The sequence below is a fragment of the Schistocerca nitens genome, chromosome 1, assembly GCF_023898315.1.
Source record: "Schistocerca nitens isolate TAMUIC-IGC-003100 chromosome 1, iqSchNite1.1, whole genome shotgun sequence".
Classification (NCBI taxonomy): domain Eukaryota; kingdom Metazoa; phylum Arthropoda; class Insecta; order Orthoptera; family Acrididae; genus Schistocerca; species Schistocerca nitens.
The window spans coordinates 733,256,787-733,273,695 of record NC_064614.1 but is presented as its reverse complement, the minus strand read 5'-3'; the positions used below and the strand labels follow the sequence as shown (position 1 = coordinate 733,273,695).

General features: G+C 43.3%; 1 protein-coding gene across 1 annotated transcript in view; it reads right to left on the bottom strand.

The window, feature by feature from the left end:
* The window catches only part of LOC126260010 (ER membrane protein complex subunit 2-like), a 72,274-nt gene extending 56,081 nt beyond the window's left edge, over positions 1-16,193 (bottom strand). Inside the window, exons 1-2 of the mRNA XM_049957173.1 lie at positions 16,046-16,193; positions 3,781-3,894 (exon numbers count right to left, since the gene is read on the bottom strand). Coding sequence (XP_049813130.1) covers positions 3,781-3,894; positions 16,046-16,079 — 148 coding nt within the window. The 5' untranslated portion in view covers positions 16,080-16,193. The remainder of the gene's footprint in view (positions 1-3,780; positions 3,895-16,045) is intronic.
* Between the last annotated feature and the right edge of the window lie 716 nt (positions 16,194-16,909).

Below are 16,909 nucleotides of genomic sequence, written 5' to 3'. Positions count from 1 at the left end.
GCAGCTGCCAACAAAAACCTCCGTTATCCACGTAAGTAGAGTAAAGCCTTTTAAAGGAATGGAGGACAGATTATCTCAATTACAAGGAAGTGACCCAATTGCAGAGGCTAGGCAAAGCAAACAGAAGAAGAAAGTCATGGCGGAGGGACAACAATGGATGCATTACGTTCCATATGCATTACGGTCACAGAGACAGTAAATTATTATATGTGTAATATTGTATGGCATGTTTACATTATGTGTTTTTGTATCAAGGGATAATTTGCATTTTTTGTGTTTTGGTGGGTCAGATAATAGTTGCATTTTTTTTGTTTGTTATTTTAGTTTTGTCATTGTATGGGGGAGACTATTTTAAGGTAATTCGATAGGAGTGGAGTGCACTACCAGGAATTTTTGAAGATGTCGTAAGATGCTGTAGCGACTTGTAGTGGGAAGGGGTTCTGGAGATATTGCAAATACAGAATCTGACACATTTAAACTCCACGTTAAATTCAGAGTTTTTGGAAACATTGCATTCCTTTACTGATGCACAGGAAGGATCTATCACGGTTAATAAAGTACTGGAACACATTCGAATGTTACAACAGTATTGCACCGACAGAATAATGACAGTGAGCATTTCAGCCACAGGGTGTGCCATTTTTCTATTTTTATTGAGTATAGCTTTGTGGAGGGTGTGGAAACGTGCACCAGTAGAGGTGGTACCAACACATCAGTTGCCTACGGCATTGGTAACCAGTGTAAAAAGTGTATAGGGGGAGGATTAATGTTTTTACGTTCTCATTAGTTTTAGTCGGTAGCATATAAGTTTTGTGAACAAGGTAAATTTATGCAGTCACAGGCCATGCCTGTTATATTTCAATTTGGGATGAGTCTTACTGAAAGGAGGGAGGAGTGCTGTGCTAGTATTAATCTTAGTCATAAGAAAGGGGAATTTTGTTAAAATTCAGCAAAGGCGCCGTTGGGCAATGAAGTCTGGGGCCGCTGGCAGTGTGTGGTAATAATCGGCAGCCGTAGGCCTGGGAGAGTAAACATGGCACGGAGCTGCAGCAGCGTATTGCACATACAATTTGTTTGGTGTGAAGCAACAGCGAGGCAGGAAACTGCAGCGTTGCTTGAAGTTATTGCGATGTATGAGGCGGGGCACTAGGCCAGAGCCAGGAGGGCGATGTGTAAGTGGCTGACATGTGGGAATTTACCCCTGCCATAGTTTCTGTCTCTCTCTATGACACTACGTCAGAAGTGAGGGGAAAAGCAGTATAAATAGTCAGGCACTTTTAGCTAAAGACAAGTGTGCGCCAGGTCAATTGAGAGTTGGGATGGACCTTTGCTGGCTTATGCTTATAGGGGCCAGTCTAGCAGCAATGTTGTAAATATTCTGTGTAACCTGTACTTTATTTCTATGTACTTGTTCAGGCTGTATTCCGCCTCCGGGGAAACAATACAGGGGTGGGACGGAACAGCAGTTGGGTACTTGGAGACTGCATGGTCTGCCTGAAGGACGGCAGTGATAGCAGTCTGCAATGGGTCCAGGACGGGCCACGTTCGCTTCCCACCTAACATACTGGGGTCCGGGCGAGGCGTATGCTGCGGGAGGAACTGCAGCGCTGAAACAGTGTCAGGGACGGCGGCGGGTGTTGCCATCTGGCAAACACCATTAGCGGCAAGTTGTAGCACCGCATCCAGGAGGGTGCGGGTTCGAGTCCAGTCCTGTCCTGGGAGCAATGGCAGCTGAGGGCCATGGGTGACCAGTACAACCACCTTGTCCCATGGTCAGACAGAGCAGGCCAAACGGGGCGCAAGGCAGCGGGGACCAGGGACTGTAACAGTCTCTGGAATTGCGGGCAACTACACGGCGCAAGACACGACGCATCGGCGAGCGGCGACCGGGCAAGCGCGGCTGACTCCCAGCTGAGCAGCCTTGATGATGGAGCAGCGGTATCAGCATACCAGGAGTTGCTGAGCCGGCTGGACTCGTGGGACAACGCTGATACTATGCTGCAGCCATCGTAGTACTGTAAATTATGTGAATAAAGGAATACTTCCAAATACCACTGTATCACTCTGCACTACCCCTTGGCGCTAATGAACTTGCTCGCCCTCCTGACGAAATACGGAGCGGTGGGTCCTGGCTTCAGCTCGGCCGTCTGGAGTCCTGGGTTCCACCATCAACACCCCGCAACAGATCAATTGAAGTATTTCTTCTGTTACGCATGGTTTCTTCGTAGTTACCTCCTTTGTAGCTGTGTTTTCCTTTCCAATGTCTGTGATGGCCCTTTTCAGAGATGTCTATTCCTCTTCAATTGTACTGTATACTGAGCTATTCCTTACTGCCGTATCTATAGCCTTAGAGAACTTCAACCATATCTTTTCATTCCTTAGTACTTCAACATCCCACTTCTTTCTGACTGATGTCTTAACTTCAGCCTACTCTTTATCACTACTATATTGTGATCTGAGTCTATATCTGCTCCTGGGTACATCTTACAATTCAGTATCTGATTTCAGAATTTCTGTCTGACCACGATGTAATTTAACTGAAATCTTCCCATATCACCCGGTCTTTTCCAAGTATACCTTCTCCTCTTGTGATTCTTGAACAGAGTATTCGCTATTACTATCTGAAACTTGTTACAGAACTCAATTAGTCATTCTCCTCTCCCATTCTTTGTCCCAAGCCCATGTTCTCCTGTAACCTTTTCTTCTACTCCTTTCCCCACAACTGCATTTCAGTCTCCCCTAACTATTAGATTTTCATATCCCTTTACGTACTGTATTACCCTTTCAATATCCTCATACACTTTTTCTATCTCTTCATCTTCAGCTTGTGATGTTGGCATGTAAACCTGAACTATTGTTGTCGGTGTTTGCTGTTGATTCTGATAAGAACAACCCTGTCACTGAACTGTTCACAATAACACACTCTCTGCCCTAACTTCCTATTCATAACGAATCCTACTCCCTTTATACCATTTTCTGCTGCTGTTGATATTACCCTATACTCATCTGACCAGAAATCATTGTCTTCTATCCACTTCACTTCACTATATCTAGACTGAACCTTAGCTTTTCCCTTTTCAGATTTTCTAGTTTCCCTACCATGTTCAAGCTTCTGACATTCCATGCCCCGAGTCGTAGAATGTTATCCTTTCGTTAATTATTCCATCTTTTTCTCAAGGTAACCTCCCCTGTGTCAGTCCCCTCCCAGAGATCTGAATGGGGGACTATTCCTGAATCTGTTGCCAATGGAGAAATCATCGTGACACTTCTTCAATTACAGGCCACATGTCCTGTGGATAAATGTTACATGCCTTTAATGCAGTGGTTTCAATTGCCTTCTGCATCCTCACACCGTTGATCATTGCTGATTCTTCTGCCTTTAGGGGAAGTTTCCCACCCCTAGGACAAGAGAGTGCCCTGAAACTCTGTCCGCTCCTCCACCCTCTTTGACACGGCCGTTCGCAGAATGAGAGTGACTTCTTATGCTGGAAGTCTTTGGCCGCCAATGCTGATTATTAATCAAAATTTAAGCAGCAGCGGGATTCAAACCTGGGACCGAAAATGTTTTGATTATGAATCAAAGATGCTACCCCAAGACAATGGGCACTGTTGTCAGCTGTAATGGATACAATTTTACTGACTAACTGCAAGAGTATTAAATGAGTATAAAGCATGATAAAATTTAATGTTATGCAGCTAATTATGTGGAAGTTACAAATTATGTTATATTAATGAAACTTTATGTGGTTAGAATTACTTTAACTCTCAGCTAGAACTCACTTTCATCACCTAGTTTATGAACTTTCTTCATCAGAACAGTTTCCCACAAATCAACTATCTCACGACTGTTCCTCTCATTCTCTTCCCTCCACTTCCGAAACAAGTCACGAACCTCTGAAACATAACACAAATAAAGGTTAATAAAAGCAACTGCTTTTTTAAAATTTGTAAACAACCTAGGCACCAGAAAAACTCATTACGACAAGGTAAATAGTGTGCACAAAATCACAAAACAAGCAAATAATGTATTGGAATGAAAGAGAGAGTCTGCACAGCTAAGCACTGAAAAATTAAATCGCTACGAGAAAGAAGAGGGAATGTGTCTCATTAACAGTTTAATTCATACACCACCGCTATTCAAGGTTATTTTTCAATGAGGAATAAAATCAAACAAAATGTCTTTAGGGAAAAAAATGTAGAATGTGGCTGGAACCATTTCGCTACAAGTTCCTCCACTTTCACTCATAGCAGAACTAACTTTCCTTCAGTATTCTTTATGATCCTAAGAGATTAGTCTCATGGCCAAGGGCTCAGACTTAACCAAAAGTGAAAGGGCTTCATTGCAAGTTTATCCATATGTTCCCAATGTGTTCCACACCATGGGATTGGGTATTATAATAAATAAAATCTCTTGGAGGCACTTGCTTGAGTGATTTTTGTTTTTTTAATGTGCTGTGGTTCATGCACAAGGATATTAAATGTAGTCTGGCAATGGCAAGAGAAGTGTTTCTGGATAAGAGACGTTTTAACATCAAATACAGAGTTAAGTGGTAGGAAGTCTTTCCTGAAGATATTTGTCTTGAGTGCAGCCTTGTATGGAAGGGAAAAACAGATGATAAACATTTCAGGGACGACTGGGCTAGAAGCTTTTTCAATGTGGTGCTGCAGAAGAATGCTGAAGACTGGATAGGCAGATCATGTAACCAACGAGGAGGTACTAAATAGAACTGGGGAGTAAAGAAATCTGTGGCATAACTTGATTAAAAGTAGTGATCGGTTGATAGGACACATTCTGAGACATCAAGGGATCACTGATTTAGTACTGGAGAGAAGAGGGAAGGGGGTTAAATTATACAGGCTTTCACAGGACAAACTAGTGTGGAGGGCTGTATCAAACCAGTGTTTGGACTGAAGACCACAACCACAACATAGACAGACAGCGCATGCATATTTATGTGATACCACGGCACATTTTTTGCAGAGCATCAGAAGTGATCTCTTCACAACAACGAAAAAAGCTAAATGTAACATTCATGCATTCTTGGCAGTCACCTTTATTTTATTGTGGTCTAACCATTCCATGTTCACCCACAAAGTGCCTGGATCAAACTAAATGATACATTGCATGAAAACAGCAGCTGTAATGAACAGAAATTTTCACTATCTGTACGGTGACACAGCATAGGGCAATACCACATACATAAAACTTACCAGTTGGCATTTAGTGCTCAGTACACCAAGATGGTGCATTCCTTTCAACATTTTGAGTTGTAAAGAAATGAGCAAATTGTCAATGTGTGATCTATTGTGCAGTTTCTGCTATGATGATCTCAGTGAGTAAGTTGTTTATGGTTCGTCTGTTATTCTCTGCCATATGGACAATGTATCAATTGAGAACAGAGGACCACGAAAGGTAGCAGGTCATGTGTACAACTGTCCCTTGTAAATACCACTGGGTCAGACATTTTCTGCAAACTAGAATAATTTTATCACACACCAAACTGACTAATCCAGAATGGCTGCCGCATGCTATGATGCATCTTCATGCTGCCAGCTGGAAATAGGTCCTGTCCCATTGGCAGATCTCTATCGGGGAAAAAGTAAAGATTGTTGTCATGGGCACCTGAACACTAATTTTAACACATGTAAAATGCCGAATAGTACTGCATGAATCCTGCTGGAGCAAATACAGAGAAAATCTGAAGAAATGAACCTAAGTAGTGCCACTAAGAGCAATAAACATACTACTGGTCACATTTTTTGGTAAGGTTTTTTGTGACCTACAAAATCAATTTCCCCTCCTTTTCTTGACTAAATTCTGTGTCATATACACTCAGTACATCCTTTCAAAATATGTGCTGAGCCATGAAGTCACACAGGAGAAAAGTGTACCATGTGTACTCCAAGCAATACATTATCTGATATTTACATATTCAGACCTCCACATTTGTCTTAGGATGGTCAAAGGAAGCAGGATGGCCCACTCTTATACAAATTTACACATGACTCGGTATAGCTTTCCTCGAATCCACCTAAATTAGATATTTATATAATTTAGGAGTAAAAAAAGCCCATCCACCAAATAGAAGAAGTTTGATGCATCAAAAGGCGCACACAAAAGAGAAAGAAAACTTCCTAGCTTCCAGAATCAATCATATCTCGTATTACAAGAGAAGTACACATATGAAATACACATGCACATACGTCTGTGCATCTATGTAGTGCTGGCTGGACGCAAAATGTCATGATTGCAGTTTGTCTGGTGGACGGGGTGGAAGTTTGTGTCGGAGGAAGGCAGGGATGAAGAGGTGTTGAGACTGATTGCTAGAGGCTTGGAGGGAAACATCAGTTTCCTGGCTAGGGATGTGGGAGGGCGGGGTGGCAAGTGTACAAGCTAGGCATGTGATGCACAGATGCTGGAGGTGGTGGGGAATGGCACACAATGTAGGTGACATGGAGACATTAAGTGGGAGGTAGCGAGAGGATACAGAAAAGGCAAACTGTTGGGAGGACAGTGTGGGGATAGTTGGTTAATGGAGACTGAGGCCAGGAAGGTTATGGAAACATTGCAAGGATAACTCCCTTCTGTGTAGTTCACATAGATGGTTCCCCAGGTTGGGAAGCAGCCATTGAAATCAAGCCCGTTGCATTCAACTGCATGAGGAGCTACTGGGTGGTCAACTTTGTTTTTGGCCACAGTCTGGTGGTGGTCATTCATTCCAGTTGACACCTGTTTGGTTGTCATGCCGACATAAAACACTGCACAGTGATTGCAGTAGATTTGCCATATGACATGTCCACAATGACATGGCTGCATTAACAGGTAGCTTTGCCTCTCGCTAACCACTGCATTTCATCTCCATATCAACCCACCTCTCCACACAGATTTCTCTTGGCAGTATTTTACACATTTCCTCTTTCTCATGTGCAATTAAATACCCTCACATCTCAGAACCCTCCCAATGTCCTCAACAAAATTTCTTGCATCCCTTTCATTCCCTAAAATCACACTGTTATCAAGTTCCTTTAAGACCATCTAATGCTTCCATTCATCCAAGTCCTGCATCATTTCCTGTTTTCCTAGCAACATCCTAGACAAATGGACCACTGCTCCATCTACCTGCGTCAGTTCAGAAAAGTATCCCTTTTCTCATCAAAACCAAGTCCCTCATCCTGTTCCTTAAATGCTGCCTAAGCCATGGAGCCCTCAACTCGCCTCTCCCAAAAATGCTAACCATAAGAAATCCATTTTCTGGATCCCATCCCTCCTCCTTAATAACTTCACCTTTTCAGATTCCCCCAGTCCCTATTCACAACAAATATGATACTGCAAAAGCATACCACCGTGGCACAGATATCTCAGTACCACCACTGCTCCCTCTGCAATATACTTTATTACACAATCCTAACTACCTACACCACATCTTCAAAATTGAAACAATTATCCTCCAAGAGTATTTCAGACAACACCTTCATAAACTGTCCAACCTGTTGACATTCCCACCTTGGAGCACTGCTATACATCAACCTTTTCAATTTGTCTCATCCTCCAGAACTCCCTCCTAACACTCCACAAAATCCACAACCCAAAAAATCCAAAACACACAGTTTTAATCTACCAGGAAGTTTCATATCAGCACACACTCCGCTGCAGAGTGAAAATCTCATTCTGGATGCAAAACACTTGCCTCTCCCAATTCAACCATCCAACTATGACCTTCCCTCCCACCTAACTAATCCCTTGACACTTTCCAGGAATTTCTTACCTCCAACTCAGCCTCAACATCCTCCCCCAGGCCCATTCCTAAGAACACGAATCTTTTTGTAGAAGAGAGGACAGCTGTACACAACCCAAAAACATACCCTTACCCCACAATCATCCTCCCTGCAGACAAAGGCTCCACCACTGTTACCATGAATCACAGTGACTACCCAACAGAAGGCTTCCACCAACTGCTGCCTGTCTCTTCACCTAAGAGCTCTGCCATAGCGATCCCATCACAGAAGTCCAACATAGCCTTTCATCCATTCCAAAATCCTTGCGCCCATCCCAGAACCTCTCCGTCAAGTCCATCTCCCTCCTCAACCCAATGACACACTTCACAACCACCTTCTACGTGTTCCTCACAATCCGTAAAGCCAACAATCCTGGATGCCCCACTGTAGCTGGCTATTGTGCTCCCACTGAGAGAATTTCCACTTTTATAGACCAACAGCTTCAACCAACTGCCATAAACCTAGCCTCGCACATCAAGGTACTAACTACTTCCTTTACCAATGCTCCACCATCCCCACCCCTTTACCTCTTGAATCCCTACTTGTTACTACTGCCCTTGCACCATCAAATACTACATCTCCTAACATCCTTCACGTTCTAAAGCCAATACCTCATTTCTCATACTCATTATCAACCACATCTTAAACACAACTGCTTCTCCTATTGGGGGGTGGGGGAGATAAATAAAGGAAATCCATGGCACAGCCATGTGTACCCACATTCCACCCCCGAATACCAACCTGTAGGGATAGTAGTAGACCGTAATTGGCTCACGCCTGACAGCTAGTGATCAGCTGACTGCGAAACATCAGCTGAATTCATCTGAGAGCCACAAGGAATGCTGGCAATTGACTGATCTTTGCTAAGGTGCAGATGTTCCATGCAGTGAACTTTAATTTGCTTACTTCTTTTTTACTTTTGCTTGGTTGCTGATGTGCTGGTGGAGACTGTATGGTTAATATTGATTGCAATTAATTAATTTATTTTTCTTTTAATGTATTGGATGTATGCCACTCTACATGTCATTAGAAATAAAGTATTGAGTTTAATTTGCATACAGTTGTCCTCTGTAAATGGACACTATATTGATTGCTGGTCTCACACTTCAAACTGATGCCAGTGACAAACCTTTCTATGGGCCATATACAAAAAGCCTTCTTAGCCTCCCAAAACCCACAACCCTTGTCTGTTTCAGGTTTATTAATGATATCGTAATGATCTGGACTCAGGGCCAAGACACCCCTATCCTGATTCCTCCTCAACCTCAACTCCTTCTCCCCCGCCCACTTCACCTGGTCATCCTCAACTCATTGCACCACCTTGTTGGATATTGACGTCTACATCTCTAATGGCTCCATTCACCTCTGTTCATATTAAACCTACTAACCATCAATAGTGCCAGAATTTTCAATCTGAAATCCCTTCCACACCAAAATTCCCTACCCCATATAACATCGGCACCTGTGGCTGGCATATCTAGTGATGGGAACTCCCTTGCCTAGTATGCTGAACTTCACGAGAGCCTTCACAGACAGGTATTAACCCCCAAACCTAGACCACAAACAGATTTCCTGTGCCATATGCTAACACAGCTGCAATGCTCTCAATCAGGCCCAAGAATCAGCTACGAAGGAGCATTCCCTCTCATCACCCAGTACTACTCTGGACTGGAACAACTCAACCATAACCTTCATCAGGGTTTTGATTCTCTATCATCGTACTCTGAAATGAGGGACATTCTACCTAAGATCCCACTTGTCCCTCCTAAAGTGGTATTCTGTCATGCACCCACCCTACAGAACATCCTAGTCCATCCCTATGCCACTCCCAACCCCCTTCCCACAGGCATCATATCCCGGTGAAAGACCCAGGTGCAAATCCAGCCCAATCCACCCAACCAGCACTTCCTATTCCAATCCTGTCACAGGCTCCTCCCACCCCTTAACAGGCCAGGCCACCTGTGAAAGCAGCCGTTTCATTTACCAACTCTGCAGCAAGCACTCCGGAGCTTATGTCATTATGACGACCAAACAGCCACCCAGCAAAAAAAAATGATAATTGCCAAACTGCAGCAAAAAATGAAGTTGACCATCCAGTGGTACAAAATGCTTAATTCCAATCACTGCTTCACAACCTGGGCCACACAGGTTCTTCTTTCCATCACCAGCTTTTCTGAATTACACAGATAGTAATTATCTTTGCAACATATCCTTTGCTCCCAAAACCTTCCTCTCTGTCAATCCACTGTCCTCACACACTCCACCCAATAGTTCCCTATTCATCTGTCCTATCATCCATCCTAATTCACATCTTCACATCATCTTCACCTTGTGCCTTTCACCACCAGCTCTGGCACCCATGCATTAAATGCCTATGCCATAAACATGCCACCACTCCCTGCCACATTTCTCGCCAGCAAACCAGCTGTATCTCTCTGAGCCACTAGCTATCCACCCCCAACCCTTCTTCCTGCCTTTCCCGCACTCTGCCCACCCACCTGACAAAATCCCCAGGACACCCTTCCACTTGCTGAACTACAATCACGGCACTGTGAGTCCAGCTGGGACTATGTAGGGGCACAGACAAGTGTTTTTTGTATGCCGTATGTACAGGGTGTTTCAAAAATGACCGGTATATTTGAAACGGCAATAAAAAAATAAACGAGCAGCGATAGAAATACACCGTTTGTTGCAATATGCTTGGGACAACAGTACATTTTCAGGCAGACAAACTTTCGAAATTACAGTAGTTACAATTTTCAACAACAGATGGCGCTGCGGTCTGGGAAACTCTATAGTACGATATTTTCCACATATCCGCCATGCGTAGCAATAATATGGCGTAGTCTCTGAATGAAATTACCGGAAACCTTTGACAACGTGTCTGGCGGAATGGCTTCACATGCAGATGAGATGTACTGCTTCAGCTGTTCAATTGTTTCTGGATTCTGGCGGTACACCTGGTCTTTCAAGTGTCCCCACAGAAAGAAGTCACAGGGGTTCATGTCTGGTGAATAGGGAGGCCAATCCACGCCGCCTCCTGTATGTTTCGGATAGCCCAAAGCAATCACACGATCATCGAAATATTCATTCAGGAAATTAAAGACGTCGGCCGTGCGATGTGGCCGGGCACCATCTTGCATAAACCACGAGGTGTTCGCAGTGTCGTCTAAGGCAGTTTGTACCACCACAAATTCACGAAGAATGTCCAGATAGCGTGATGCAGTAATCGTTTCGGATCTGAAAAATGGGCCAATGATTCCTTTGGAAGACATGGCGGCCCAGACCAGTACTTTTTGAGGATGCAGGGACGATGGGACTGCAACATGGGGCTTTTCGGTTCCCCATATGCGCCAGTTCTGTTTATTGACGAAGCCGTCCAGGTAAAAATAAGCTTCGTCAGTAAACCAAATGCTGCCCACATGAATATCGCCGTCATCAATCCTGTGCACTATATCGTTAGCGAATGTCTCTCGTGTAGCAATGGTAGCGGCGCTGAGGGGTTGCCGCGTTTGAATTTTGTACGGATAGAGGTGTAAACTCTGGCGCATGAGACGATACGTGGACGTTGGCGTCATTTGGACCGCAGCTGCAACACGGCGAACGGAAACCCGAGGCCGCTGTTGGATCACCTGCTGCACTAGCTGCGCGTTGCCCTCTGTGGTTGCCGTACGCGGTCGCCCTACCTTTCCAGCACGTTCATCCGTCACGTTCCCAGTCCACTGAAATTTGTCAAACAGATCCTTTATTGTATCGCTTTTCGGTCCTTTGGTTACATTAAACCTCCATTGAAAACTTCGTCTTGTTGCAACAACACTGTGTTCTAGGCGGTGGAATTCCAACACCAGAAAAATCCTCTGTTCTAAGGAATAAACCATGTTGTCTACAGCACACTTGCACGTTGTGAACAGCACACGCTTACAGCAGAAAGACGCCGTACAGAATGGCGCACCCACAGACTGCGTTGTCTTCTATATCGTTCACATCACTTGCAGCGCCATCTGTTGTTGAAAATTGCAACTACTGTAATTTCGAAAGTTTGTCCGCCTGAAAATGTACTGTTGTCCCAAGCATATTGCAACAAACGGTGTATGTCTATCGCTGCTCGTTTAGTTTTTATTGCCGTTTCAAATATACCGGTCATTTTTGAAACACCCTGTATTTGTGCTGTAGTTCCAGGTAGGACTGATCCTGAAAGCTGGCAATGTTTATTTCTTTTTCCGTGTGCCTGTTGACGACATGATCTTTCTACTATTCAGTGAGTAGTCTCCTTCACTCCTAAATTACACGGTCCACTCACATTTATGTGACCACTGGCTACGTTCAGTGTCAACATGTAATAACCACTCACAGATGGCAAGTGGCAGCACTAGCAGTGGCGAGTAGACAAAGCGTGTTAGGGTGACCCGAAAACAGTGGCGTTGCCGTAACGCAGAAATGGAGTGATTTATTTGGCGTCTGAATGGGCATGAACACTAGCTTTCACACTAAGAGTGGAAGTATTTCTGAAATGGCAATTTGCAAATTGTTCACCTGGTGCTGTGGTTAAAGTATATCATGCATGGAAAAATGGCACTATCCAAAATAGCTGTCAAGATGACTGTGGTGCATCGTAGACCACAAAAGACAGGGGTGAATGTCAGTTGCAGAAATGTATATGAGCAGGCAGGCATGCGACTGTTGAGCAACTGACTGCCCAAATGGACCAAGCGGCTCCCAACAGTGTATCCTCAACAACCGTTCAGTGAATGTTGCTGCATATGGGCCTTTGCAGCAAGTGCCTGGTTCTTGCAGCCACACCAACTGCTGGTCATCAGTGACAAAGACTGAAATTTGTGTGCCAATAACACAACTGGACACCCATTGTGTGGCAATAGGTAGCCTCTTCAGATGAATCACATTTTATGCTCCATCGGAAAGATAGCCATTCACCTCTAGGGCATGAAATGTCAAAGCACACACCCTGTAACAACTGCCGGAAAGGTCCAAGCTACAGGAGGTCTGGGGAATGTCTTCGTGGCATCCCTCTGGGTGATCTTGTCATTCTGGAAGGTACAGTGGATCAATACCTGTGCATCTACCCTTGAGGACCATGTCCAACACTACATGCAGTATCTTTCCCCGGCACAATGCCATCTACCATCAGAACAATGGAACATGTTATGCAGCTCACAGTGTGGTGCACGTTTTGAAGAACACCAGGAGAATTTACTGTACTCCCCTAGCCACCAAACTCCCCAGATTTAAACCCAATCAAGAATATGCAGAATCATCTCAATCAGGCTGTTAGTGCCATGGATCAACTGGCCATGGCGCTGGAGACAGCATGCCTCCCCATCCCTGTTCGTAACTTCCATAACCTCACTGTCACACTTAGTGCCCATTAGTGCTGCCCAAGGTAGTATTTCAGGCTTCTGACTGGTGGTCACATTAATGAGACTGGACAGTGTACACTATGTGATCAAAAGTATCCGGACACCCCCAAAAACATACATTTTTCACAATAAGTATGGAGTACCTGGCAGCTACAGCCAAGTACTCCATATCAGCGACCTCAGTAGTCACTAGACATCGTGAGAGAGCAGAATGGGGTGCTCTGCAGAACCCTAGTACTTCAAACGTGGTCAGGTGATTGGGTGTCACTTGTGTCATATGTCTGTACACGAGATTTACACACTCCTAAACATCCATAGGTCCACTGCTTCCGATGTGATAGCGAAGTGGAAACGTGAAGGGACACGTACAGCACAAAAGCGTACAGGTCAGCCTACTCTGTTGACTGACAGAGACTGCCAACAGTTGAAGAGGGTCGTAATGTGTAATAGGCAGTCGTCTATCCAGACGATCACACAGAAATTCCAAACTGTGCAAGGATCCACTGCAAGTACTATGACAGTTAGGCGGAAGGTGAGAAAACTTGGATTTCATGGTCGAGCAGCTGCTCATAAGCCACACATCATGCCGGTAAATGCCAAACAACGCCTCACCTGGTGCAAGGAGCTTAAACATTGGACCATGAACAGTGGGAAAACATTGTGTGGAGTGATGAATCACGGTGCACAATGTGGCAATCCGATGGCAGGGTGTGGGTATGGTGAACGCCCGGTGAACGTCATCTGCCAACGTGTGTAGCGCCAACAACAAAATTCAGAGGCAGTGATGTTATGGTGTGGTCGTGTTTTTCACGGAGGGGGCTTGTACCCCTTGTTATTTTGCATAACACTATCACAGCACAGGCCTACATTAATATTTTAATCACCTTCCTGCTTCCGACTGTTGAAGGCAATGCGAGGATGACTGCATCTTTCGACATGATTAAGCACCTGTTGATAATGCACGGCCTGTGGCAGAGTGGTTACACAACAATAACATCCCTGTAATGGACTGGCCTGGACTGAGTCCTGACCTGAATCCTATAGAACACCTTTGGGATGTTTTGGAATGTCAACTCTCCGCCAAGCCTCACCGACCGACATCAATACCTCTCCTCAGTGCAGCACTCCGTGAAGAGTTGGCTGTCATTCCCCAAGAAACCCGCATCTGACTGAACGTATGCCTATGAGAGTGGAAGCCGTCATCAAGTCTAAGGGTGGACTAACACCATATTGAATTCCAGCATTACCTTTGGAAGGCACTATGAACTTTTATGTCATTTTCTGCCAGGTGTCTGGATTCTGTTGATCACATAGTGTACTTACATTCTGCCACAACTTTCCTACTACATTTAAATTAAATACTTCCACTATCTACCTTCTTGCGTAAGTACACGAACATAACTATACCATCTGTGCTCTGCTTAGTGACCTCAAAGGCCCAAATGAACATGTCTATATAGGCCTACTGCCTGTCCTCTGTTTACTGACCTCAAAGGCCCCAATGAAAATGTCGCTGTGTTGGCCCAGAACCTCAATTGACTTTAATTGCCAATACTACAAATTTCTGTTGTCTAGGAACAAAACAATGCCATTCCCTTAACAAGTTGATCTCTAGATTCTGGGACTGATTATTCCAGTTAGATATTCTACAAGTACCAATGTGTAGCCTACTGTAAACAAAACTATAACCTTATGATTGAGCAAAGTCACACAGTAGTTGAGGCAATGGACTAGCTAGCATTCAGGAGGAATGGGGTTCAAATCACCATCTGGTCATCTACATTTATGTATTCTGTAGTTTAGTCGTATGAATATTAGGTCGGCATTGGAATAAATGACAGTTATTCACAGTAACAGAAGTTACTCCCCTGTTAATAATAGCTCTACGTAATAAGCATAAATATTTAATTATTGACACAGTCTCTAACAACTCATTTCTTTATTAATGTATATCTTGACTTATTCCATATTCCATGCATTCTACTTGTTGGGATTTTTGGAACATAGTGATTTCTTAAGTCTTACTCAGTCTGGAGGTGACTGGCGATAATACAATCAGACTAACTCCATGTAATATGTTCACTGGGCAAGAGCTTTTTCACCTTGACTCATCTTAGTAATTTACTACCATTGCAAAGGTCAGACCTTTAAATTAAATCTAGTAAAAGATTTTTCATAATTTGTATTAAAATCCCTAAATAGCACAGAAAGCGATACTCACACCTTTAGCATATGTGCATAACAAACTTAATAACACTTTTTGATAACACAAACAAGCTTGCTGAAGAAGTACTGAAGATTTAACAGTTCCAACGTTATTAATATTTCACAATACATTACTATAATCACTCTGGAAGTAAATGCTAAGATGTACAGGTTGTGCAGTAATGAAGCACAAGGCAAAGTCCTATCAACTTGAGGCTAAATCAAACTGTCATAAATGTTTGTGGCGGAGGTGTACTCAAATGACTTTACTGAAGGCGCATTTTGCTAATTTCTCATTGGCGATATGTCATTTATTACTGTGTATACGTGTAACTAACACACCTGCATGCAGTTAAGATATACACACAGTAATAGGGCGAATATAATACGGTTTACTGGTGACAAGGGAAATTAATTCTTAATGAAGACTGGATTACTCCACTGTCTTCACAAAAATGCATTACAAAAACAAATAAACACGATGTTAAATAAGCCTAACGAGGTCTGACACTCTACCACACGATCTAGTGCCTGGCCAACTGAACACAATACCGACTAATACAATGGCAAGTAAAATTAATTCTTAATGATAATGGATTCCTCCGCTCTCTTGTAAAACTTATGCCTAATGCTTGTGAAACGCGACAATAAACCTAACACCCACGCATCTGTAATTTGCGATTTCTTACCAGACCAACTAAGTTTTCCGGAATTCCAAGACATGTTTATTAATTTGTTCCTGTCTGCTTATTTCAAAACAGCCCACATCACAGATGGACAGAGAATTCAACACTAAAGATGTACCACTTTTAGTATTTGTATATACTGTATTTTTAAGCAAAGTTCTTCCAAAGTGTAGAGTAGAAACAATATATGAATTGTAAAAACACAAACTCCAAACGAAATTTACAAAAAATAGAAATACCCCCGGAGGAACACCAAAACAACGACAAATTATAAGAAGTGCAAGGCTCATTCATAGAGCACAAATATCTAAATTAAAACTCTATGCGCTCATCTCGGGGAAACAGGGAACGTCAGTAGTGCTCGTAGTGGTCTGTCAGTGAACTTCAAAAACACGAAACTACAGTGCGAAAAGCCCTATTCTTACTTTGCGAAATGTAACTATTGGATGACAATATTTCTCAAAAGTGGGCCTGATAATCTGGTAGTAAAGTGTGTACCTAGAAACGTTTTTGTGGCCTTGCGATGGAATATATTCGAGAAATATCAATCAAAAACTATGTTTAGCTTCTCGTAGCTGGGTTTCACAGCTATTTAAAATTTTCTAAATGACAAAGTCGTCGTCTTTTGACTGTAAAATAATTTATTTGTAAAACTCAATGCTGCAGTTTTGACAGTGTGGCGATTATCAAGTGTTAATAATTGCCCTTTGTCACGTGGCAAAATCTGGTTTGGTATGACATACAAGCTGGTTTCATTGCAATGTGACCCTTATTATGACCTTGGGAAATACAGAAGCGTCCGATCTTACCCGTCGGCTTTGACCCATGACGTCACAAATACCGCGGAAACGACCATAAACAACAATT